We start from the raw sequence: 27,208 nt of genomic DNA, 5'->3' as shown, positions 1-27,208 counted from the left end.
CCCCTTTTTTTCACTTACCTGACGTCGTTCCACTTGCTGTAGACAAAAGCAATTCAAAGTTTTATTGAGAAGCTTTGAAATTTCTCGGTATGATTAAATATTTTTTCTCTTTTGTAGCTTCTTTAGTGGGATAAATTGATAGGAATGCTTTCTCGGTCATTGGCGGTCCTCCTAGTGACACAAGAAGAGTTTTTTTGTTAATTTACTCTACATAAAAATTTGGCACTTTGCATTTCCTCTCACCGGTTGAATGTTTTTCATGTTATTTTATTCTTACCTTTATCATTATATCATGTAAAGTCATTTTTCATGCTTTTTATTAGTCTTAGCCAGCCATCAATATTCGTTTAAAGCGTGGACAACCAATTTATGTCTGATCGTTCATCTCAATTCCAATAAAATACTTTGTTTTTTATAAACCACGGTTTTAAGGCCAATTTTTTGTAATGGTTACGAGCAAAGAATCAAAAGCCAAATAAGCAAGCCATGCAAGAGGCGGATATTGCTTCTGGTGTGTTTTATTGGCTCTTTATTCTTTGTGTCTTTTTGAGAAACTTTTCATTTTACAATAATTTTTAAACCCTTTTTACTAAGTACTGCTTCGATTTTAACTTCTATCAGTCGATCCTGGCCTATTTGCCTCGGTGGATCCCCGCTACGAAAAAAAAAATAATGATGAAGATCATCACCATCACCAACAAATGCGGTAGGTCAGCTTCGCACTTGAACTCCTCTCCTAAATACCCTAACTGTTTATCGAGAAGGCCTAGCTTCCCCATTTCTCTTTTCCTACCTCAGAAACCTCGTTTCTCACATCAGTTCCTAAATTAGTGGCAGAAATAGGTGTGTTAATATTGTGTGCTAATAGTATGAAGCCACGTAAAAAAAAGTTCGCAATTAGATCAAACAAATTATGCATGCACCTCTCTCAATAGATGGCTGCCCAGGTTTTGCAGGTAGCAGAGGAAGTTTCCTGAAAGGAAAAAAAAAAGATTGGAGAAGTTTTAGTTTTTTTTTTCATTTTCTTTCAGGGGTGGGATAATTTACGCAAGAACTGATATTGCCATAATCAGCTACATTTTGTTCTCTTTTTCTTTTGCTTTTAAATTTGGAGCAAGTAGGCTAACCTTGTCATGCAATAAACATTTTGTTTATTAAATCACTGCTTCATTCATTCATTCATTAAATTTGCTTTAGGCTAGCTAACAAAAATAACATCTTGTTTTTTGTTTTTTTTTGTTTTTTTGCAGCTGTTAATGATTACACATTTTAGCTTAATGACAACTGGTTACTCCTACAAACACTACGGTGCTAAAACAGACGCTTACAGATTCGGCGTTTGTCAGTGATTTAAATAATATAAAAGAAACTTTTCATAAATTCAGATAACGAGCTTTATTAGTGCTGCCTGATCGTTCCGCATCACGGCCTCAATATCTTCACGCTCATTTATTTTCCTAGCATTAACGCGTCGTTAGAAGATGAAAACACTTAAGAGCGTGTGCCAGCGCGTGCTAGTGGTTGGCGAAGAGGAGGAACCACGGGCGGTGGTGCCATTTGGTGCCCGAATCGCGCGCGCTTCGGACGCCATTGCTGCTTCGTCCTCCGAGGCGAGATCGCCATTCGGAGACCGACGTCGGGAGCCGAGACTGCGTAAGGTGAGTTCCGTCAACGTCACGCACATGGGATCACTGTATTCAACCGCCGCTCTTTTCATTCGGAGGCTTGCATCGATTTCTTTACTCGATGTGATTCGTTTCCCGCGTGTATGGTGTAAACTACGTGTTATCCACGTCAGCGCGGTAACATATGAGCATATCTTTAAGTGCACTGGCACGGGGAATAGAAGATATGATTTGGCTTTCTTCGAGTTCGCTTGCCCAGCGTTTTGTCGGTGTGCCCGATGTGTTCGAGTATAATGTTGGCCGACTAGTCGGTCTGGTCCGTTAACGTTTAATGTCACTGTTAAGAGTCCGTCATTATGAGTCAGTAGGGAAGAATAAACGGAATTGAGGTGCAGGCCCACGTAGGTTATGGCAGCATTTTCTGGAACCTAGCAATGTGAGGCACTCTATTGATAAAGTCGTGTTCTTTCAATTCTAAGTATACACGACTTCTCCGTGGTATAGGTGTGGCGGAGCCCTGTTTTACGCGGTAACGAGTGATGAAATTTTCCGGTGATCAGTAACTCGAATTAAGTCAGACTTCACTCCGCAAGCAATATTCCTCATTAGCCGACCACTTTCGTGAAACGTTCAGCGTAACGACTGGCTAAAGTTTTATTACGAAAAATTTCTACGCGGAGTATTGAGGACTGTTTGATGCGGACTTGCGATCGCAGCGATGTCTAAAGCGGACCTGATGTCTCTCAAACGTGCGCGGAAAGCAAAAAGGAAGGTGGCAGCAAATGGCCTCTCAGCAGTCAAAACATGTCGTAAAGTGTGCCGCATTGCTATGAATAATAACTAAAAGAGCGTTAATCAGCCCACACGAGCAACACGCCACTTTCAAGTCGCTTCAAGCTTGTATCCATCAGCTCCTATAGTTCACGTACATTGTGTTTATAAATTCTCATATTTTATGAATCGCGCAGAATTTTAAATTGGTAAGTGATTAGAAAAAAAAGTTTGCAAAATATTTCAGCCAAACATAGTGCGCTTACTTTTTCAGACATGATGCTTGGAAAAAAGAAGTGTCGGGGTTTCACGGAACGCACTTTCGTGAAGGCTCCCCAACTGTGACGCTAGAGATAGCAGCACCATCTTAGGGACTCGGTCGGAGTGCAAGCTGAACGAGAAGCGCTGCGCGTAAACAGAACGCGTCAGCTTTCAAGTGACGCCCCTAGAGCTTCTGCTGATTTATAGCGCAAGGGAAAAAAGCAGCAAAACGTACGCCGTTATGCGGTAAACCAGCTTGCTTTCCGACTAAACCGTCTCTTTTTTAGTTTTTTTTTTGTGCTGCTACTCCGTATACGAGGACGCAGATGCACTCGGTATTTTATTATTAAGCTTTTTTTTCTATTTGCCAGAAAATTAACGGTATGACCACACCCACTATACAACTATTTCTTGTGCCATGCTCGATATGATGATTTGATATGTAGGGTTTAACGTCACAAAACCACCATGTGATTATGAAAGACGCCGCAGTGGAGGGCTCCGGAAATTTCGACCACCTGGGGTTCTTTAACGTGCCCCCAAATCTGAGGGTGCGCCATTCCCTGTTTTTTCTGTGAAACTTCTCAATTTATAGCGAGAAAATTTTAATGTCTTCATCACCTAACGTTCTCTTTCATGATATCTTGTGAAGTTTTTCTTGTTTCCGCTCTATGCATTGAATATTGTCAGTGAGCTGCGTTCTTGAAGCCTAATGAAGGTGGCATTACCTTTTCGGTTGAAACAAGTACGATTTCTTACTTTGTATTATTTGTGCAAATATGCACAGCTTTTCCACTTCATATTTTTCCTTTTTTTTACCGAGTTAGCAAACTGAAGTTTCGTGAGACGTGTTACATTGCTTTCATTTTGGGTGATCCGTCTCTAAGAGGAAATGAAACGCACACTGATCGAATTCAATATCTCATCAGCTGAGACTTGTAACTCCCACAGTACTAATATACAGTACAGAACAGCAGAAATTTCAGAGATTATACAGCATAGAACTATATGGTATATTACTGAAGTCTGGCACGTCACGTGGCACGTTGCTAGGCTCGAAAAGACGCGTTTGAGTCCTGACCATGGCGCCACATCTTGACAGGGGCGCGCTTAGATTTAGATGCTTGCTAAGGAGCCCCGGGGGGCCGAAATCAACGTGCAACCCACCACTGTGTTTGCCTCGTTATCGCGTCGTAGATTCCGCACGTGAAACTCGAGCAATGGTATCAGTATGTATACAATTCGAGTACCACCTGTTTTGCCGAACAGTTGCTCCGAATGCGCTGTTACAACTCCACTCGCTTGAAGTAGATGAGTGCTAATGATTGATTTTTTCCCCACCCAGCCTCAGGAAATCGGAACCAAGGGGGGAGGAGAATGGTGCGTGTGGTGCTTGCCGCCGTGCTGCTAGCGGCGTCGGTGGTGGCCGTTAGCGGTGAGTGTCATCCTGTTTCTTCGTTTTAATTCCTCTTTGCGTTACTAAAGGGCAATATTTCTTTTCAAGGATTCGTATTCAACACACATTTTATTACACTCAAGAATTGGCAAGAACTCAATCGACTAAGCGAACAGTTTCAAACATGATCGCTTCCCGCTGAGAACATAGGCGCAGCATATCGCCACACGCGTTTCTTTTTTCGAGTTTGCTGCGTTCGGTTTACACTCCCAAAGAATTCCAGCAATGCTTCCAGCAAGGTTTGAGAAGCTTTGCGATTTTAGTAGAGCGTCTTAAGATTGTGCACGGCACGCGAACAGCCAAGTTTATTTTGAAATTACGCAGCCACCAGCTTTAACGCTAGAATCTTTGATAGCACATGTATGAAAGCCGGCGCGTTTTACCACTTGTCAGTTTATTGACAACATATGTTTCATACACTGGTATTAGTGTACAGTGTGCATTGTTTGCTGCAGTTTGAGTTCGCGGTTCGTGACCACAAGTTCGGCCAAAAAAAGAATTTCATCTTTAAGACGCCGACTGCTGCCTTCGTCCATGTCTTGACTCTGTGACAATATTGTGAAGATGCGAGTCGATTGGCAGCAGGAGGGAAGATGTGGCAGGGCAGGCACTCAATTACATCTGATTTGATGATGAAATTTCTGCAACAGCAAACCAGTTTGTGGAAGAGAAAGTTTCTGAGGGCAGCCCGCTGGGTCAGTGGTGTGTGTGCCTTTCTGTTGTAATGCCGCTCATATCTTTAAAACTCTGTCACGTGGTTGGGACAGCGAAGAAGGTTGCAGCAAGACAGGTAAATGCGATACCCTTTATTTGGGTGATCTTGCACTTTTATATGAGAACTCGAGGGACGAACGGTTAACGCTGCCACTGACTGTGGCGAAAAACAATGTCAGAGTAATTTGGTCTGCAGAAAGACATGTTAAAATTAATACAGCTGGCGTGGAATCCTCAAGCCGTAGCACCGTTCATCACGTTATCTGCAGAACAAACGGAACTGTACGCTTTTGCGTGCTCATGACTATCAAACATTTTAAATGATCTCGAATGTTCCCAGACATACAGGTTGGTTTGCGCACTGCAGTAATTATGCCCGTAGTGCACCAGTTACATAAGAGTAGCAAAAGAAGCATTGGGAGAATATGATTGCAGTTGTAAGCGTGAGTAGAAATGTTCCAACAAATATCAGGCGTCTTATGTTTAGTTGTGCCATGTTTTCATATCACTGTTTTCCACACTGCTCTTCCTTCTCTGGCAAATAATTGATCTTTACCATAATCAAGGTTATGCTTCAAAATTGCATATAGGTGCTGAATATATCGTTCAGCCAGAGTAAATTGTTGCATGGGCCGTTTGTAATAAATCACTAAAAAACTGGTTTCTTAATTTCACCTACGCTTTCCCGTCAACAGGCCAGTTCCAGCGATACAGGCAGCGTGACTTTGGCTACCCGGAGAGGCAGAGATTGGACGTCGTCCACTCGGCCGAAGTACCTGCTCCCGCCGCAGCCCCCGCCGGCTACAAGGACATCAGCCGCAGCCATGGTGGCGTCTACGTCGAAGAAATGTCCAACAGCTACGTCTTGGGCGGAAGGAGGCGGCGACGTAATCGCTTCAGGCTTCTTGATGTCCCCAATAATCAGGGTAAATGATCTGAAAGATCTCACGCTTTGTTTTACTAAGTATGCTAACATAACAAGCTCGAATCCTCGCGTTGTTACAGTAAAAACAGTCGACTTCACCATGATAAGAAGTACCATGCGCCAGAGGATGTCGTCGTAAGTGATATAAAATATAACACTCAAATCCCATTGTTTATGCCACAGTCTCTAAACGCAGTTGTCAAGCGCAAGACTGTTCATTATACTTATTTCTCAAGACTAAAAGGGATTTTTCGGAAATCAGTACGACAAATTCGTAAAAGTAAACGACCAGTAAATAATACTTTAGCGAGAAACTTAGCCCCTTTGATGCTGCCCACGACTGTACAGCCATCAGCACGTTTACCTCGAATGCTCCTCAGCGTGGCCTGAACTATATAGTTTAACTAATGCCATCCATGAAGCACTGGCCGCTGTGGCCGAGGTAGTACTTCGGTATACTTATTAATTGTAGTTGACATAAACTGTGTGGGCTGTCCCCACACTTGCACTACTACCTTTCCAAGTTTTTTTTTTTTTCGCATAGCCACAGATCAGAACAACCTGCCTCACCGAATTACCACCCTAGCCAGCGCACCCCCATTTACACAAGGGATATCTTATGATCTTTCTGAATAACAAAACACAATGTCATTTTCATCATTCCAACTGCTTGTGTATATCACACAATTATGTTCGCATACACCCCTGTCTTGTTTATTATTGCTTGTTCAAATGTTATTTCTAATAATGTCTATCAACATATGCGAACCCACCCTTTAGGTAATGACCCTGTTTGGCTTTTATGTAATAAAATTGATGAAAGGAAATAACATGCATGAGTAAAATCTCGGCAGCAGAACCCAAAGCAACGTGGCGCTTGCGTCAAACTGTTTCGAGACACTGCGGACCGTTCAAAATGCGCTTCCTGACAACTGTACGTAAGGAACAATATTCCGTGTACAGTATCATGTGGTGTATTGTGTCACCCAATCACTTGATCCTGTTAATACATTGGAATATGTTTCCTCGTATGCACGCTTTTGATGATTCACTATGAAGTCATCATATATTGCGGTGGGCTGACGCCGGATATACTTCAAAACTCTGTTGAGAGCTGGAAATCTTGTTTTTTGTTTGTCTGTTTTTGTTTTTCTGTTTATTTCAGGAGAGGAGTCACTACAGTTGTCTCCCTATATAAATAAAGCAGCAAAAAATATTTTACCTTCAGGTCGTCTTAAGTGAGTGCCTAGGAAACCGAGTGACTTTTTCGACAATGAATCTCATCTATCTTAAAGTAAAACAAGCTACGCAATGCAATCAGGATCGCCATTTATTTTTTGGGTCTTTTTTACCTTCGTTTTGTTGCCCACTATAATTATGTACGAACAGGCTCAACTCCACATGCCTTTTATGCATCATCATGTCCCTTTATACGCCTTTTTTCTGCTTACATGCTTGTCGAATCCATGCCTAATAGATAGTCAATCAAAATTTCTTACCGCTACACGTGCACTTTGAGTGAAGTACATAGTGGCGAAGGGACGATGAGGGTCACGTAGAGTTGCGGTATATATTTGCATCGGCATTGTAGTGAACCTGACTGATTTCACGTGCTTATAATGCAATCGCCACTTGTAGCCCTACCATTGTGACTTGCAATATAGGGTGGTGAAATGCATACGTTTGAATGAACTTTGTACCTAATTGGTAAAGAAATAATGGCTACCTGAAAGCAAATATTGCCGGTCACTACGGCAACGAGAAGGCACATCAATCGCTACTACTCTTGGAACGTAAGACACTGCATGCAGCATTCCGTACAAATAAACTCTTTAATTAGCTTTTTTTTTTCGCCATGGACGATGCATTACAGAGGAAGTAGGACACTAGAAAAACAAACTTTTGACCAAGTTCTGGCCGCCCACACAGTAGACGTGAAGGGACAATTTGGTACATGGTTCATATATAGTAATGGATTAGCATATAAAAACAATTCCCAATGATATTGCATATAAACATTAACAGACACAACGTAGCAGCAGCTATATTTGGACTAACATGAGAGATTCTAATGCAGCTGTGTCAATAGACGCTATAATGTTATGTATTTACATCTCGCTCATTATTGCTATTTCTTAACGTATTGTTAGTTTTTTATTCTTTGTAACCAAAGGAAAATACTATCATTCTACCGCTCCGCTTTATTGACTCTAGTTACCAATACGTAGCCAAGTCTTTTGTGTTTTTTTTTTCGGTGATTAACACTTTGACCTTCCTCTTTCAGGTCCAGTCGGGGGACAGTTGGCCCCACAGCCTCAGATGCCGGGACAGAACAGTCAAGGCTACGGTCTGATGGGCTCTCTTGATCAGGCCAAACTGAATAGCCAAGGACAGGGCGCGAACGTCGCACAGGGACGTACTGGGGCACAGGGAGCAGCAGGACAATCGGGAGCCCATGGTGAGCAATATCAAAACACTGGGCTGTATTTCTTTTACCCCCCCCCCCCCCTTAAAAAATGATTCAAGTAAACATGTTGACTTTCATTGAAGACCATTATATTGACTTCGTAGACTCGGGGGAGGCATGATTTCCCAGTAGAGAGTTAGTATTGCGTTGTGACTGTTATCTAAATCCCACTGACTGCAGGTCAAAAGCCTCTCCCATGTTCGCCAATAAACTCGGTCATATGTCTGCGGCGGCCACGTTATCCCACAAAGCTAGATCTCACCTTTCACATCACAATTATTTGCAGGCTCTAGCAGTTGGGTTCGCTGGAAATCCAGTCTGTTACTCCAAATAACCAGCGGACGTCTTTGTTTTGCGCTACGTGCCCCACCCAACCCTCGTTCTTCACGATTTTGATTAAAATGTATATAACACCCGTATAATCTTTTAACATAGGTGTCCTTTGCACTTTTACCCATAATAAGACATAGGGAAGCGCTTGCGTGTAGAGAAGCAATATGAATTTGCGTCTGCTTTTACGCGCTGCGTCTCAGCAAAAAAAAAACTTCAACTACGTTGTGCTTTGCCATCCGACTAGTCAGCGTGCATTCGTTCGTTTCAACGACCGCGCGCGCTTCAGCTGCCCTTGGCCCCTCCCTACACAAGTCCTAGAAGGCTGGCCTTATGCTTTGGTCAAGCTTCCAAATTAATTTTGACACCAAGTTCTGACATGAATTATGTCGTAATAGCCATTCATCTCTCAGACTGATACCTAAATCACTCAAACAGGTGATATCAGTAATCTAGAGTATTCCTTAGTTGTGGCAAGTCCTGACGCAAGCTGAGTGCTTAGATTGTCATTCAGTTGTTGCTGATTTTTAACTATTAGATGTCACAAAACTCACGCTTGGTAATAAAGTTGCATGCGATAAAAATGGTGTGTCGAAGGCATCGTTAACAAAAGAGAATCACAATAATTGCATATAGTTTTGTAAGGGCGAATACACATTTGAAAAAGAAAACAGAAAAAAACATGCCAGGGCTTTTCATGCATTCGCCTAAGATGGCTAGAAGGTGAAAGTTTACTTCTCCTCGGTATATGTACTAATCTTCCCCGTCCCCCTCCGAAAGCTTTAGGCACCCTTGTTCTTCGCACTTGCATAGACACATATGTCTGGGGTGTGGACCCATTCCAACACTCTTTCACATCATGTGGGAGTGTTCAAGCACGGTGAAGAACATGACATATATGAACATATGACATATGAGACGAATGGAATGCGCTGCTCTCTAGCTGGCTTTGGAAGATGAGCTGCGGCTGATCCAAAGAGCCGGACTGATGAGCTCGTGCCAGTGGCGCCTTGGAACAGGGGCACCAACCTGTTGGACAGAGTACGCTCTTTATCCTTCATATTTTCTACGGGACACTGGAGTTCTAACCTGTCTGGTTTGTGTGTGTAATAAAGTTTTCTGCTATTAATACTACTACTGCCAGAAGCACACCTCCCCTTCGTTGCGCGCACTAGTTCCGTTTTCGGCTCATGCATCTTTGACCGAGCAACGATGTCATGTGATGACGTCCTCTAATGAACGTTGGTGGGTGGGGGGGGTGCTAAAGGGGTACTCGCCCCCCTCAAGCCGCACCAGTCCTTGTTCCCTACCCAAGCTACACCAGAGCACTCCACCTTCCCTAGTCGTGATGTAACGCGAGTTTGCATCCCCAAGAGAAAATGCTGCCGTTGACCATACGTCCTCCTCTGATATAACACGAGGTCATGGTGGTGCTAGCTGATAACGTCGTTCTGTGACTTCATCACGTGGTAATTTTTCAATCAGTTGTGTTGACGCCACAGGCGACAGAGGTCAATCCTGGTGTTTTGTGATACATCAGAGGACATCTGATATATCTGAAATTCCCACGTCTTCACTGCGTCTTCACTCTGCTCTCGAACCAGGTCAACCGGGACAACCAGGACAGCCTGGAAATGTGGGACCGGTTGCTCCACCTGGGGCTCTAGGACAGCCGGGGCCGACGGGAGGCTTGGGCGACCCGCAAGGTACTTCATTTATCGATCTTGTACTGAACACGTTAAATGCCCTCAGTCGCAAGCGTCCCGAACAAAGAAGAATAATAGAGTTCTTGCATATTTTCAAGAAATCAATCAACATAAACAAACATATTCAAAACAGAACACAATCAACAATAATCTAATCTGCTAGCCTGCCGTCATTTTTACATCTATCAAAACTTCCAGCGTTGTTCCTAGTGGCCGCGTCAATTCCTGCATGAACTTAGTGTTAGCGTTCCAAGCGCAATTAAAGTAGAATTACAGTTTAAAAAAATTGAGGATGCTTGGGCTTCGCCTTCAAAAGTAGGTCATGAAAGCGTAATCCCGGCCTCGCTCGCATCGTTTTGTGAACAGCTGGCTTGCTTCAGTTCTTGCCACGCCCCGGTGATCTAATGGCTAAGGTACTCGGTTGCTGACCCACAGGTGGTGGAATCCGCTCCCGGCTGCGGCGGCTGCATTTTTGATGGAGCAGCTGCATTTTCGACAGAGTCGAAAATGCAGCCGCTGGAGTAGCAGCTGACGGAGCCGAAATTGCTGTAGGCCTATGTGCACCTGCGATACAGTAGTGGTGCAGGCTCTTCTCTTCTCACAATATGTAGGCCTATGTGCTCAGATATGAGTGCACGTTACACAACCCCAGCTGATCGAAATTCCCGGAGCCCTCCACTACAGCCTCTCTCGTAATCATACGGTGGTTTTGTGATGTTAAACCACACATATCAACACCATGTTTCGATTATTGGTACACGCCTCAACCACGCAGAAAAAAAGTGAACGACCATGCGTATAACATTGGCTGTTTCAAGTACCATTGAATGCCCCTGTGGAGGATCCACTGAACGTCCACAGGGCAACACGTGAGCTTGCGCAGTGGTACACTTTGTTGATGGTTCTGCTGCTGATGATAAAATATCTGAGCTCTCTGTGATGGGTGGGCCTTTATTACACTGAATCCGTTGCTCAATTGAGATCTTCTGGCGCCTGGCGTGCATCTATGTTTCCGCCGCACCACATAGGATATGCTAATGAGTGTCCTTACAATACATGCATGATATTCATACCATTTGTTTTTTTTTCTAAGCACTTTCGAAAAGTCTCGTGGCACACGGCCGGGGTTCGATCATTACTCGGACTTATAAATAGTTGTTATTTACTTAATTTGCAACTTTCTTGATTTTTTGGCCACGGCTCTTTTTAAATCACTTTTTAAACACACACACAAAAAACGAGAAAGTCACGCAGCATTAGAAACACTTGAGGGAGTGAGCAAGAGTCCCTTGCAAATGCATTATGAAGTCGTCCAGATGGCTGTACGTAGGCTGCTACTTTTAATAATAGAAAATGTTGGTATTTAACGTCGTAAGCCCACCTAAAGTATATGAGAGTCCCCTTAGCGGATGGCTCTTAAATTTCAACCAGCTTGAGTTTTTGTTCTAACGTGAACAAAAATATAAGCAAATAGGCCTTTTCGCATTTTTGCGTCTATCGAGAACTCTTTTTATGGGTATGTATATTGTCATCCATCCACGATCCACGATCTTTTTATCGAGAACTCTTTTTTATGGGTATGTATATTGTCATCCATCCACGATCGATTTTGCGCTGCTTGCGAGATAAAAATAGTTGAGCACTGAGAAGCAACGCTGTTTTCGTGGCAACTAATGAACGTTAGCACAAAAGTGTATGCATGACCAACAAACCGCAGACACACAAGCCACAGCCTGTGTTTAAGCACACAACCTTATAGTACCTACCAATCAAAACAGTTTTGATTATAAATGTTGCACTGAGCTTTCGGCGTTTTCTTGACAACGCTGTTACCGATAGATAAGCTTTCCGTTGTGCTTGAGAAAAGAGGTCCCACAAAGCTTGGCTCTTGGTTTCTTCAACATTGTATATATTCGTCACCTATGACGCTAATAAAGCTAGAATTTTTAAAGATGAATTGATATTTGCTCGGGCGATATTGCGTAAGTAAAACGCCTTTTTAAACCCCTATAAACCCCCTTCATCCTAATGAAAAACTTGCACTCATTTTGGAAGAATGTTGCCATCATTTGAAGTGCTGCAGAGACATCTATAATCCTTATGCTGAAAAAAAAAATATTCTAACCCATACCTCCTCTGTATTTTGTCCTTTTCGCTAAACACAACTTCAAAGCGAGGCATTTTCGCATAATGTGTAAACAAAACAGAGTAATCTGCCAAATTTGACGTTTAACATGCGCCACATCCTCCCCACCAACTTTCCATAGTTACTGCGTGAAAAGGCTTGTGCATGCAATTTTCTGTGTGCAATGTGAAAACTTTTTGAAGTGAAACGTTTGCGAATGCACATTTGAGTGGTGGGGTCAAGAGCGAAAAATCTGGTGCCAGCAAGCCTACTTAAGTGCGGCCTTCGAAGGTGTATCGACAGCGTGCGTGTTCTTATGCGCAGTTTTCTGCGCATTTAGCTGGGCTACTTGGCTCTGTATGTCGACAATGTAGATATGCTTTGAAGACGTGGACACAAAAGAAAGGAAACACACATGCGCATTGTCTATCCCCGTCGCTTCGCGGTCCGCGTCTTCAAGGCTCACCCACATTATCGACCATTTTTTTCTGAACTGACGCTATCTAGATAATGAATCTTTTGCGCATGAAGGACGAAGACACACACTAAATTTTCACAAGGACTGGCGCAGTTTCTTCATCAAGCCCAGTTTTATCTATTGTTATCTCCATCTTGGGCTTGTCTTATCAGCCCAATTCTGATAGATGAATGAGACCATTTTATTAATTGACTTGTTATTTTCAATTCCGAATTTCATTGTAGCCTCTATATGAACGCGTGACCAAAAGAAAAAATGAAAGAAAAAATTGTATGGAACGTAGGTGCAGTACTTCGCTTGACCGCCTTTCTGCGATAGAGAAACGTTCATAAACTTTTTTATTAGTAAAGGTCTCCACCTTATTTTGAACAGCGTGCATTGTTTTACACTGTTGACAACACTTAAGAGTTTGTAATTGTGACCTCCAGGACCCGAAAATCGCAACCTCGGTGAGAACACGCCGATCCAACCAGCAGCTGGTAAGGCAGGGGCCCCGGGGGCTGCTGGAGCTCCAGGCCAACCAGGTCAACCAGGACAGCCAGGACAGCCAGGTCAGCCAGGGCCGCCAGGTCAGCCCGGCCAGCCGGGACAGCCAGGCACTCACGCACCACCAATAGGTGATCAGCGTTGCAGAACTGCGTGCATTGGTCTACTATTTTAAACACTCTTAACATATTCGTCCCCATGAACTCCAGGTCCCGAGCATCGTGGCCACGGTGAGAACATGCCGGTTCATCCAGCGGCTGGTAAGCCAGGAGCCCAGGGTGCTGCTGGAGCTCCAGGACAGCCGGGTCAGCCGGGTCAGCCGGGACAGCCAGGCAATCGCGCACCACCTGCAGGTGATCAGCTTGGCAGGAGGGACGCCAACGAAGCTGGTTCTGCGGGCAAGGATCAGTCGGCATACACGGGTCTTCCGGGTCTGCCAGGAGAACCCGGTCTTCCAGCGGTACCACAGAACCCGTCCGTAGAAAGTCGCAACTTTCCCGAGGGTCGGGGTGGCACGCCTGGAGAGCCTGGTCGTGCGGGGAAGGATGGTGAGTAGCACAACAGGGGTCTATACTACGTTTCAAAGATCATTCAAAAGCTTGGTTAATTAGCGACTCCAAAGTATTCACTGCAACTCACTACAAATGCGGTCAAAGTGACGTAGCCGCTTCGACACCTATGTAGGTGGCATCTTCATTGTACACTTACATCGCATAACAGATGTGCGCCAGTTCACTGTCAATAAATCCTTAACTTCCGGTAAAGGGGCCAGAAATGTTGCAACCCGATGCGTCACGACGAACAAACCACAATACGGCAATCGTGCTTTATTGCGCATACTTCCTTTTGAGCGAGTTAAAGCTCACATTGTCTAGGTATGCTTGACTGTGGCGCAAAGTATATTTCCTAAAAAAACAGGGAAAAAGCGAAGAGAAGCAAAGTGCCGCCCTTTCTTCTTCTTGTGTCCTTTTTCGCAAATCGCATTTTGCGCCATAGTACAGCCTATGCAAGCATGATTCATCGGCAGTATGGGCTTGTAATTGGTAAACTGGTTGATCTCCGCTCATTCGTTTTTAGGGTACACCGAAGAATCCACCTGCATAGCTCGCGAGACACCCTCATTTTCTTAATATTAAATCGTTAGGTGGGGGTAGACCTTTCCCAAACATACTCCATTTCATGCATCAGTTGCGGCTCTACGAAGGCTAGCGAGACTACTGGCCGTAAATACTCCGGAAACGTGCCACCAGAGCTGATCGCGGAGGCTGAGCACGAGACGCGCAGACTTTCGGTTGGTTCACACCTACTATACTAGCACTAGTCACCCGGTAAAGATTTACGCAAAGTGACTGGTTGCGAATGGCTGCTTTAATCGCAAAGCAACTGTGTTAGCTCAGGCCCTCACTGCTACGTTTTAGGCCATGCTACCGCAGTAGTGAACATCTGAGCGAATCATACCCACAGGAACAGGACGTCAGCAAAACAGCACATCGCCGAGGTGATGGGTAAGCTCGAGGTATATGCGAGCAAACTTGAATTCTGCGAAGTGGCGGCCCCAAATCACACACATGTGTTAGCATCGGTCATCTTGTCAATTTTTATCGCCGGTCCGAAGGTTGCCCCAGCAGCGAGAACAACACCTTTAAAAGAGTCTTGACACATTTGGCTGGCGAGATGTCTTGCATGGCTCCCACAGCGTTGCACCCGAAACATTACATGAAGTACTGCTGTAAATGTGAAAATTGCAAGGCAACAGCGCTTAAACACACAGAAGTAGGCGCTGTTTTTTTACCATCTCAACGACATGACTTCGTAATGACCGTCACACGTGCGTTCTCTGGTGTTTTTCCAAGTGTTAACCACGCGGTGTGACCCGAGGCCGAATTTTCGTTATCGCGCGTCAGCTTTGCGCTTGCAAACACACACACCACACGGGTGTGTGGTGTGTGTGTGTGGTATATTATATATATATATATATATATATATATATATATATATATATATATATATATATATATATATATATATATATATATATATATATATATATATATATATATATATATATATATGGCACAACGGGAGCGTTGTCAACAAAGATAAATATATTTATTTCCCAACAGTGTCGGGAGGGGTCCTCCCTCCATCAGGGGATGAGTTACACTTACATGAACTTCCAAACTTCGGTGCTGCCGCGTCCCTCTCGCCTTGAAAAATGCTTGCGAGAGTGAGAGAGAACTAAAAAAAGAAAAAAAGAGAAGAAAAATGAAGAAAGGAAAGTAAGAAAAAGCACTGTGAACACTGAGCACGAAACCAAATGTCGGTGTACGATCTCCCGTGCTGGCCAGTTCTCCACGTGTGTCGGGCAACCCATATATATATATATATATATATATATATATATATATATATATATTAGCGTTGACAGCTGAGTTTGTTGACGCATCAAATTAAAAAATTAAATACAAAGAAGCGGTAAAACACACACACACACACACAGATATATATATATATATATATATATATATATATATATATATATATATATATATATATATATATATATATATATATATATATATATATATATATATATATTGTAGCGAAACGTCGGGGTTGTTAGGCGCATCGGTTCTCCAGTGGACACGCATGCGCCGTCGCGCTTCGAGAACATTCAACAGCTGACAGTGCATGCGCCGTCGCGCTGTATATATTGTAGCGAAACGTCGGGGTTGTTCAAGTTAGGCGCATCGGACGACCAGGGAGACGAATAAGTGTGGGTGAAACTCCGCGGAGGCAATCGATGAGGCGCCAACACGATGATTTCGGGGAGCACTCATTAGGGGTTTATTTAGCTAACACAACTTCAATTTACAAAATGCACTGGGTCACAAAGACAAAACATAGAAAATGGTGGCGTACCCCTCGGCCTGCATAGCTGGTCTCCGGTGGTGAGATCCGCTGTTGACCCCGACTCCGCTCACTTTTCAAATTCAAACATCCTCTTTTTAACCCTTGGTCGAACAAAGAGTCTTCACAAAAACCAATCATATGTTGGGACTCGCAGCATCACAACCAATCACAGAAACACTTTCATAAAAGGCACTACATTTGTAAAAACCTCGTCCCCAAAATGAAACACGCAAAGGGATAGGTCCTCCGCACGTGACACTCTCTCCCATGCCAGGCCGTGCTGCCCAACATTACTCGTGCTGCCTCCTTCGGCCGACTACCGTCGGCGGCCGTTCCCACGCTCGGGCCCCGTCAGTTCTTTCATTAACTGTTGCTTCCTAGAAGCGTCCTTAAGAGCGATGGATACACCATTGGGCTCCGTGCGCTTACCAGGTGTACATGCGACAGCGAGGCGTCCCGACATCCTAACAACAGCGCGGGAGAATATGGTCGTTTACCTGCCGCCACTATGTCTCGGTCAGGCTAAGTGGTCGCGTCCCCATGTCATTCTGAATGACACGCGTGCCTGTTAACAATGGCTTAAACTCAGACGGTGGCGCCGGACCTGCCTCTTGCTAGACGCTTTTCCGAGTAAGCTTTCCCCTTCTAATCCCGAACGGGGGCGACCTTGACTGCTCCGCTTGTGAGCCGTAAAAGAACAGGGTTCTTCGCGAAACCTTGTTCTCGCGACACCTCCCCCCTACGAAAAAGAGTGTCCCACTCGTTTAACTGCAAAACACGACAAGAAATAGACTAATCATACAAAAAGGTTTTGCATTCAACAAGGATGTGAGATGGTTATTTAAAGACACTTATGCATGTGTATAAAAGGTGAGAGGCTAAAAAATATACATAAAAACAACAGATGAAAAAACAAAACAAAATCATTGGGCACAGAAATATATAGGTTCACTCGTCGGTACTGCAATACAACTCAGTGTCCGTTTCGTAAGCACTGACATTCTGTTGTGCGTTGTTATTACTTGAAAATGTCTTCCAGTCCGAGTAAAGTTCAGTGTCCGTGTCGTAGCTTTCGCACTGCTGTACTGGAACACTGGTCTGTGTCCCGCGCACACAATGTTGCAAACGGGGTTCCTGACCCACTCGCGAACCGCACTCACGCACATCACCATTGGAGCCGCACTCGCGCACAACACTTCGATGCAATCCGTGGTCATCTCTCCTTGCACTGCACTCGCGCACAACACTTCGATGCAATCCGTGGTCATTTCTCCTGGCACTGCCCTCGCGCACATCACCACCGAGATCGCGCACCTCATGATTATCATCAGACTCATCGTACGCGTCGTCGGCATCGGAGCGCAATCGAACGTGGCAGGGCTTTAAACGCGCCACATTCACAACGTCACGTTTTTTCCCAGTTTGGTCTACCACCTCCCAGTTGTTCTCGGCTACCCGGCGCACAAGCCGGAAAGGTCCGTGATATTTGTGAAGAAGCTTCGTCGTCTTCCCTTTCGCCCGGGAGGGAGTCCACAAGTACACCAAGTCACCCTGATGATAAACAACACTTCGTCGCCTAGCATCATAGCTGCGCTTGTTCTTCTCCTGCTGACGCTTCTCCCGTTCATTTACTATTTTTCGAGCCTGCCGCAGCCTGCGGGCCACTTTCATTGCATCCAGGGTGTAGTCGAATTCGCGTTGCGCGCCCGACTCTACATCCACCGGTAGTGTCGGTTCATGTCCGTGAAGAAGAAAGAAGGGAGTGAATCCAGTCGTCTCGTGGGTGGAAGAATTGTATGCAAAAAGAACGTACGGTAGGAATTCATCCCAGTCGCGGTGGTGTGAGGAAACGTACATGCTGAGCATGTCAGCCAACGTGCGGTTAAAACGCTCGCACAAGCCGTTGGCCTGTGGGTGGTATGCTGTTGTGGTGGCATGCTCGCTACCCACGAGGCGGAATATTTCTTCGGTCAAGTTGGCGACAAAGTGCTGCCCACGATCGCTTATTACTTTCTCCGGGGCACCATGACGTAGGACGATTTGTTCGACGAAAGCTCTTGCTGCTTCTGCGGCAGTGGCCACTGGACACGCGACAGCCTCGACCCATTTCGTATGGTAGTCGGTAATCACGACGATGTAGCGGTTCCCTGCTTTGGATTTAGTGAAAGGCCCAATGAAGTCCATGCCCACCTGCGGAAAAGGTCGACCTGCAGGTGGGATCGGTTGGAGGAAACCGACCGGCCTCCCCGGTGGTTGCTTTCGTGTCTGGCAGTCGGGGCAGGAGAGAACGTACTTGCTTACGTACGAGAACATCTTTGGCCAGAAATATCGGCAACGAACTTTCTCCCATGTGCGCTTGACACCTAAGTGGCCTGCCGTGGTGGCGTCATGGCAGTACCTTAAAATCTCAGATCTCAAGCTCTTGGGGACAACGAGCGCCGCACGATCCTCCTGAAACAATTTCGCCCTTCGATACAGTACACCGTCGATCAACCGAAAGCTCCATGCCGTTCTTTTAGTTTTCCTGACAACGGGCGCATCCGGGTGCTCGAGGTGCTGCATAATTTCTTTCATCCATGGGTCTGCCCTCTGCTTTTTTCTAACATCCACCTGATCCAGAACCAGCAAGGGTAAGGGGTTTTCTTCGCTTACAGGCGCGGGATCATGAGGAAGGCGGGAAAGCGTGTCGGCATTTCCATTCTTGAGGCCAGGGCGGTGTCGCAACGTTATGTCAAATTTCTGAAGCAACAGAGACCATCGCATAAGACGACCGTTCGGATTCCTTACTTTCATTAGCCGAGCCAGGCTGGCTTGGTCAGTCACGACCGTGAACTTAGCACCAAAGACGTATGGCCGAAACTGTTCGCAGGCGTACACAACGGCGAGGCATTCTTTCTCAGTTGTACTGTAGTTCATCTCAGCCTTGTTAAGGTGGCGGCTGGCATAAGCGACCACTCTCTCTTGAGTTCCAATTTTCTGTACAAGCACGGCACCAATGCCGTAATCACACGCATCAGTGTGCACCTCTATCGGCTTTCCCGGCTCAAACTGACGCAGAATTGGGGCTGTGATCAGCTTCTCTTGGAGGGATTGCATGGCCACTTCGCATGCCGCATCCCAGACGAAAGGAACATCCTTTTTGGTTAAGTTGGTCAGAGGTCGAGAAATACGAGAGAAATCTTTGATGAATCGCCGATAGTAGTTACAGATTCCGAGAAAGCTCTGTACACCTTTCTTGTTTCGTGGCTTGGGGAATTTTTCGATCGCTGCTACTTTGTCTGGGTCCGGCCGGATGCTTTCACCTGTCAGAATGTGTCCATCCAAGATATTTGATCTCCTGGCGGGCGAAGCTGCATTTCTCGGACTTCAGTCGTAAGTGTGCCGCGTCCAAATCCGAAAACACACTTTCCAAATCTTGCAAATGAGAGGCCATAGTCTTCGAGAAAATAACAATGTCGTCCAAGTAGGCCAAACAAACTCTCCAGAGAAGACCACTGAGGACTTTGTTAATCATTCTCTGAAATGTGGCAGGGGCGTTGCACAGGCCGAAAGGGACAACATTGAATTCGTACAGACCGGGTCCACAAACAAATGCGGTCTTTTGCTTATCTTCCTCCATGATGTCCACTTGCCAGTAGCCTGATGTTAGATCAAGTGTGGTGAAGTTTTTTGACACCTGTAGCACGTCGAGAATGTCATCAATTCGTGGCAGTGGGTGCACATCTTTTTTAGTGACCTCATTGACTCTGCGGAAATCGACGCAGAAACGCCAAGTCCCATTTGGCTTCTTCACGAGGACGACAGGTGATGACCAAGGACTGTGAGACTCTCTAATTATCCCATCGCGCAGCATTTCTTCTACTTGTTGCTCAATCTGTTGTCTCTCAAAAGGGGAATGACGATATGGGTGCTGATGAATTGGTCGAGAATCGCCTGTGTCGATCACATGTTCAGCGACATGAGTCTGCCGGATGGGGTTGTCACTGCTCGTAAATAGATGGCGGTAGTTCTCAATGGGCGACAGCAGTTCATCCCGCTCAGATGGCTGTAGGTGATCCCCAGTCTCTATGTCAAACTCTTGAGGCACTCGATCGTTCTCGGGGGCCGTGATTGCCAGCTGTGCGTCATGAATAGATGAAGCCCATCCAAGCTTTGTTCCGCTGAGCAGGTTTACTGGCGACATGGTAGGATTAGCTATGCGAATGAGGCCTCTCCCATGCACAATCCTCGTTATTGTGCGTGCAACCTGAAGTCCGTTTCTGAGCGTGCTGTTCGGTTCAACGAGGTGAATTCCGTCCTTTGCGACCTTTACTTCAGTAGCGGCTTCTGTGCGAGGTTCAATGCGAATTTGCTCGTGGCACCGCACTGTAAGTACATCATTATGTTCGGGGGCACTTGAGTCTATCCGTCGCCGGAAAATTTCACCGTTTAGTTGCAGCTCTTTTTTGGAGAAATCAATGAGAAGCCGGGCTGTTGACAAAAAGGAAGACCACCGAGTAGCTCGTACGGGCAGTCCTTGACCACTAAAAACGTCTCGTGAACTTTGGTGGTGCCAAATTCAATTTTTATTTCAGCTTCACCATTGGGGGTGAGCAAGCCTCCGCCAATTCCTCGGATGAATATGTCTTTTCTCGATTTGAATGAAGCACATATTTTGTTAGCTAATTCTTCTGAGATGACATTTACGGATTAGCCGGTGTCAATTACAAGTTTTGTTTCTGTACCGTTGACTCGTGTGGGGACTGTGAGAAGCTGGCCTTCCGACAATGTGCCGATGGGGTGGCCGGGCTGGCCCCCTAGGCCCGGCCGTTCTCGTTTCCCGAAGGATTAGGCTGCACATTCTGACTGCCTTGGAGCTCCGCCTGATCGTTCCTGCCATCTCGGAACCGCTGCCAGCACTGTTGTGCTATGTGACCTATGCGGCGGCAAATCTGGCATCGGGGACGCCCGTCGTTCGCACGGGAAGTTCTCTGAGGCCAAGGCATTGGGGGGTCACGCACCTCGTCTTCGATGCTTTTTAGCCGGTCAGACAGCAAGGCGATTGAGTCCGCAATCGCTTTCAGGTCTCTTTCGCGGTCGGCAGCCTCCCGTGGGCAACGCGATTCGGCCGCGGCGCAGGTGGCGACACACGTAGGAGGAGAGTGCCCTGTCGCTGCGGCGGGTGCGAACCCTGCGGGATGCGCGATGTTTTGCATCCAAGACTGCAATCCAGTAGAATACTGGATGCCAATCGGTTGTGGCGCTGACGCACGGCTCATCAAAGCTGCCAGATTTATGCGTTGCAAAATTTGGAGGAATGCAGTGCAGCTCTCCGGGTTTGCGATTATCATCTTCTCCAGAATATCCGGACGCAAACCGCGCATAAGGTGCCGCAACCGATCATCTTCCGTCATGAACGGGTTCACTCTTGCACACAGCTGTACGACGTCATAGTAGTACTGCTCGGGGGTTTCAGACGGCAATTGGGTGCGGTTTTGTAGCCGCAAATGGGCGATCTCGACTGAGTGGCGACTCGTAAAGGACGTTTTTAGTAGCGTCGCCCATTCTTCCCATGTATGGGAGCACCGGTTAGAATTTGAGTGGTGTGCCACTTTTTCGCATCTCCGTCTAAAGCCAGATATAGAAATTTCACCTTCGTGGCTTGGTCCCAATTATTAAGCGACGCTACATGTTTGTAGCAAAGTAGCCATTCGGAAATAGATTCCTCCGGCGCGCCTCTAAAGGCTGGTGGTCCGACGAATGGTTTAGCTTGAGGGGTAGACATAGCAGAGAAGAAGGTAGGGGGTTCCGTCATAGTAGAGCAGTCAGGGGTAGGTTCCTGATATTTGTTGTTGACTCGGGGCATAATTTCAGAACGGGACTATCGTTACCGAGCAACCTCCACCACTTTGTAGCAAAACGTCGGGGTTGTTCAAGTTAGGCGCATCGGACGACCAGGGAGACGAATAAGTGTGGGTGAAACTCCGCGGAGGCAATCGATGAGACGTCGACACGATGATTTCGGGGAGCACTCATTGGGGGTTTATTTAGCTAACACAACTTCAATTTAAAAAATGCACTGGGTCACAAAGACAAAACATAGAAAATGGTGGCATACCCCTCGGCCTGCATAGCTGGTATCCGGTGGTGAGATCCGCTATTGACCCCGACTCCGCTCACTTTTCAAATTCAAACATCCTCTTTTTTACCCTTGGTCGAACAGTCTTCACAAAAACCAATCACATGTTGGGACTCGCAGCATCACAACCAATCACAGAAACACTTTCATAAAAGGCACTACATTTGTAAAAACCTCGTCCCCAAAATGAAACACGCAAAGGGATAGGTCCTCCGCACGTGACACTCTCTCCCATGCCAGGCCGTGCTGCCCAACATTACTCGTGCTGCCTCCTTCGGCCGACTACCGTCGGCGGCCGTTCCCACGCTCGGGTCCCGTCAGTTCTTTCATTAACTGTTGCTTCCTCGAAGCGTCCTTAAGAGCGATGGATACACCATTGGGCTCCGTGCACTTACCAGGTGTACATGCGACAGCGAGGCGCCCCGACATCCTAACAACAGCGCGGGAGAATATGGTCGTTTACCTGCCGCCACTATGTCTCGGTCAGGCTAAGTGGTCGCGTCCCCATGTCATTCTCAATGACACGCGTGCCTGTTAACAATGGCTTAGACTCAGACGGTGGCGCCGGACCTGCCTCTTGCTAGACGCTTTTCCGAGTAAGCTTTCCCCTTCTAATCCCGAACGGGGGCGACCTTGACTGCTCCGCTTGTGAGCCGTAAAAAAACAGGGTTCTTCGCGAAACCTTGTTCTCGTGAATATATATATATATATATATATATATATATATATATATATATATATATATATATATATATATATATATATATATATATAACGCTTCTAGCTGCACATTGCCGTCCCGGCTGTCGATGATTGTCCGACACATGCTGAATTTGCGACACTCAGGACTAGTCCAGGATGGCATTCTACATAAGCCCAATCAAGGGACCCCCGCACCATTTCAAAACTGTGTTGGGAAGCTTTGCGCCGTTATAAGGTATGCTCAATGCTCTGTGAAATGTGTAGCTTATGGTAATCGTTCCAATTTTAAGATTGCTGGCCATGGCAACGCCACCACACCAAGTTTATTCCACCCTTGTTTCGTTTTCATTTTTGTTGTTGATGTTTTTCCTTTTTTTTAAATCCCGGCATTGTATTGCGACACCACGTGTGCGTAATATCTGGTCCATAACTTGGTGTTTGCAACAGCCTAAAAAATGCAAGTGGACAGAACTGCGGCACGTCTGATGAAGCAGTGAATGAAGCTTTTCGGCAACACCTTGCTATCTCCGCTTTCGGAGTCGAAACCACACCAAAGGAAGTGAATAATGTTGATCATGCACGATATTCATGCAAGACGAGACGGAACGGGCGTGCAATTGATTTGGCAAAAGTAATATGGGAGACAACAAAGAATGTCCCTCTTATCTGGAGCAGTCAAGAGCTTATTTCATCATGACAATACGTGGCTTTTGCGAGCGTCACGGAATGTTCTGGAAATACGCGATAAAAATTTGCCAGGAGAAAAAAAAAAAGCGCGTTCGTGGTTCGAATTTTCACAAGTTGCTTTGAAGCCCTTCAAGCCAACTGGCTACAGCAGCACGTGCTTATTGGGTGCAACTTTGAACATTTGACGCCAGTCCATTAGCTTTCGAGTTCTTTCCAAGCACAGAGGGGTGAATTAATTTATTGTCTTCGCGAACCTTTGCCCAATGCTCCTGCCCCTCTCCTCGAGAAGCAAGACCAATCGAACTGCCCAGTACACTTGATTCCCTGGCGAATAATTCTTAGTGTGGCGTCAGTGCCATTACTATATTGATTTGGTTGGCGTTTACCATATAGATATGTTGGCAAGCGTCTGCTGCGTAAATTGAATATTACATATCAAAATGCCACCTCCGTAAATATAATTATTACTTTCGTTTATGTTTCGCGCAACGTCATGCCCGTCAGAGAAGCCATTAGGCGTGAACATGTAATGTCGGCTCCTAGGCACGTCTTAAACGCACCTATTTCACGAGTTTATGATGCAGTGTGTTTAATGCCTATGCCTTGAGGTAACTTTATTGTCTATGGCCCATTCATGCATTACGTGTCGACATGAGTGAAAGAACTTATTGTTCATTCTTCCTGCATAATCAGTTAGTCTTTCTCAACAGGAGCATGGAACAGTGTAAAACAATTTGCATGACACTTAGGTAGATGCTTGGACCAGTTGGTGGGATATTCTTGATATTGAAACAATCCTGGTGACCAAAAAGCAGTTAAATAACACACAACAGAGCTGACGTTGAAACTTTCGAAAAGCACATCATCAGTTATTCAGCGTGTCTCTTGAAATGCTGAACCCTGGCTCAAAGTATTCCATGGGCAGGAAAGTACAGGAAGGAACTTCTCCGTCTCGAGCAATTATTTCAAAAAAGGCTTTGGATGACAATTCAGAGGGGTATTTTTGTGGGTTTGGAAGGAGTGCTGTCGTCTGCCGTTTTATTGGTGTTATACTGTTTGCACTTTTCAAGGGTCACGTACTGAATGATTCACAGTGACACAAAGTACTCAACAATTTGACATTCGCAGCGCACGAACGGAACTTTTGGTGTGACGAGAACGCGCGTGGCAAAGGAAAAAGTTTGTACGATTGGGGACGAAGCACTGAATATTCTAACACTCTTTCCCCAACAACACTATACTAGTGGCCCACTTAAACTAATATGTCAGCACAGCAGACGTAGCAACTGCATCTTGAAAAGACCTCAATTTTACTGTTTTCAACAGGTCTACCTATTATGCAGTCTGTTTATTTTCTCTATTAAATCCCAAATGTGGGGCCCCAGGTTAAGTGTGAAGGAGTAAATAAAATTTAAAAGCCAGTTTCGTTTACATTCATTAACCGTTTTTACGTTATACATAGAAGGGTTCCTAACTATTTGGACGCTATATCAGGCAGTCAGCAGACTGGAAGCCTATCATTTTAGTCTACAGGGGCAAAGTACAAAACAGCTATAATTAATAATGATGACAATGGCGCAAATGAGCGCCGGCTATCAAAAAAACAAAAAAAAAACTTGAGACATTTCAAGTTGTTTTAGCATCAGGTGGAAGGAAAGGAGTGGTAGGTGAAAATGAAGAGGTACACCCACAGATGCAGAATTCGACGCCACTCTCCCCGAAGACAACTCTTCAACCAAATGATTTGGTTGTTCATGTAAATACACAAAAGGACACTGTACCATTACGATTAGGTTCAGTTCATTCTGTGCAATCATTTAAAGGGCGTCATCATTACTTGTCGCAGTGAAATCGCACATGATACTGCACGAAACCTTCATCGCAATTTGAGAAACTTGTAAAGCATCAGGGTTTGCTATTTATAGAAGAAACCTTTTGGTTACTCGCAAAATTTGTCGCGACTGAATGAAATGGATAATGAACATGGCCACCTACGCATATCCCAGTAAGCCTGCTTTTACAGAGCGTGCTTTTAGGGCAGTCGTATAATTAACTAAATAGTCTACCACCTCAACGGCCATCACTAAGAGCACACCGTCCACAATCATTCCTTCCCGCAGGAATGAATGGTACGCCAGGCAAGCCTGGAGGGCCTGGGCAGCAAGGCAAGCCGGGTGGAATGGGTTCACCAGGTGAACCAGGTGAGCCCAGTCATCGTTCTAAGGACGGTGGACACCCAGGAGTTCCAGGCACCCCGGGCCGTCCGGGCAAACCCGGCCCACCGGGTCTTCCCGGCGCTACGGTTACGGGCGCCGCCGCGGAACACGCAAACAAGCACCTCATCGATGCCAACACTAACGGCAACCCTGTGAACGATGCTGCTAAGGCGGGGCCGGACAAGAGCATACTCGCGACCAATGGCGGAAACTCTACGAACGTGGCGGCACTGAATGAGGTCCCCGCGCAAAACAGGCCACCGGGCCGATATCGCAGGCTCCGCCAGGCCAACAAGCGCCGACATAACAAGCATGGCCACCCACGACTGCGCAGCCTCAACCACTGAGGCACGGCTTCGAGACAGCGTGGCAGGACTTCATGGTGTGCTCCCGAAACTTGTGGGCAGAAGAAAGCAGTGACTTACCTGGCATTTAAGAACCTTCCATTTGCTCTATTTTCAGGAAGTAAAACACCGGGTCGTCACTTCATGTATGCCCTTATTCTTTATTTGATTGATATGTGGAGTTTACGTCCCAAAACCACTATATGATTATGAGAGACGCCGTAGTGGAGGGCTCCGGAAATTTAGACCACCTGGGGTTCTTTAACGTGCACCCAAATCTGAGCACACGGGCCTACAACATTTCCGCCTCCATCGGAAATGCAGCCGCCGCAGCCGGGATTCCAACCCGCGCCCTGCGGGTCAGCAGCCGAGTACCTTAGCCACTAGACCACCGCGGCGGGGCTTATTCTTTATTTGGTTGTTTCAACCCTGCTGCAGAGCCGTGGCTCTAGCCTGCTACGTTCGATTCAGCGCCTGAAGCGAGAGGGCATGTAAACTAAAGTGGGTCTGTGCGGTTTAGCGGAAGCTGATGGAGCTCTACACGGAGACCGTTGTCTGTACTGCACGCCTTGCGTATATATGAGCATGTATGCGTCCTACACTCGGAACCACGTTATTCTCAGTCTGACTGACCAGTGTAAGCTGCGCGCGTCAATGTATGATTTGTTTTTCCGGCATCGGTTATCGTCTTATGAAGAAGCGTCATAGCGTGTACCGCAGAGCAAACGTTTTTGTATCGAGACTGTACAGTGCGCATGTCGTATGGCGTTGCGCTGCATGAAATGTTCAGGCGGCCGCATTGCGTACTATACGAAACTGGCCTGACCCAACGCGACTGCATTGCAGTGTGTTCACCGACGTACCGGATCTTCCATTACACAAAA

At 46.0% G+C, this 27,208-nt stretch overlaps 1 protein-coding gene across 1 annotated transcript; it reads left to right on the top strand.

The window, feature by feature from the left end:
• The first annotated feature begins 1,526 nt into the window (after positions 1-1,526).
• On the top strand, positions 1,527-26,469 carry LOC119168491 (uncharacterized). The gene is made up of 8 exons (XM_037419893.2): positions 1,527-1,658; positions 4,003-4,092; positions 5,523-5,753; positions 8,037-8,210; positions 10,154-10,255; positions 13,287-13,475; positions 13,554-13,892; positions 25,885-26,469. The coding sequence occupies exons 2-8, from the start codon at positions 4,035-4,037 to the stop codon at positions 26,325-26,327; spliced, it is 1,536 nt and encodes a 511-aa protein (XP_037275790.2). The 5' UTR covers positions 1,527-1,658; positions 4,003-4,034; the 3' UTR covers positions 26,328-26,469.
• The last annotated feature ends 739 nt before the right edge of the window (positions 26,470-27,208 follow it).

Source organism: Rhipicephalus microplus, chromosome 6 (assembly GCF_043290135.1).
Source record: "Rhipicephalus microplus isolate Deutch F79 chromosome 6, USDA_Rmic, whole genome shotgun sequence".
NCBI lineage: Eukaryota > Metazoa > Arthropoda > Arachnida > Ixodida > Ixodidae > Rhipicephalus > Rhipicephalus microplus.
This window is presented reverse-complemented; position numbering and strand designations above follow the sequence as displayed.

Bases quoted from the DNA above. Each gene is read 5' to 3' on its own strand.
- LOC119168491 (XM_037419893.2), top strand. From the start codon at position 4,035: ATGGTGCGTGTGGTGCTTGCCGCCGTGCTGCTAGCGGCGTCGGTGGTG. The intron at 5,754-8,036 runs GTAAATGATCTG...TTCCTCTTTCAG, and splicing joins TGATGTCCCCAATAATCAGG to GTCCAGTCGGGGGACAGTTG. The intron at 13,476-13,553 runs GTGATCAGCGTT...CATGAACTCCAG, and splicing joins CACTCACGCACCACCAATAG to GTCCCGAGCATCGTGGCCAC.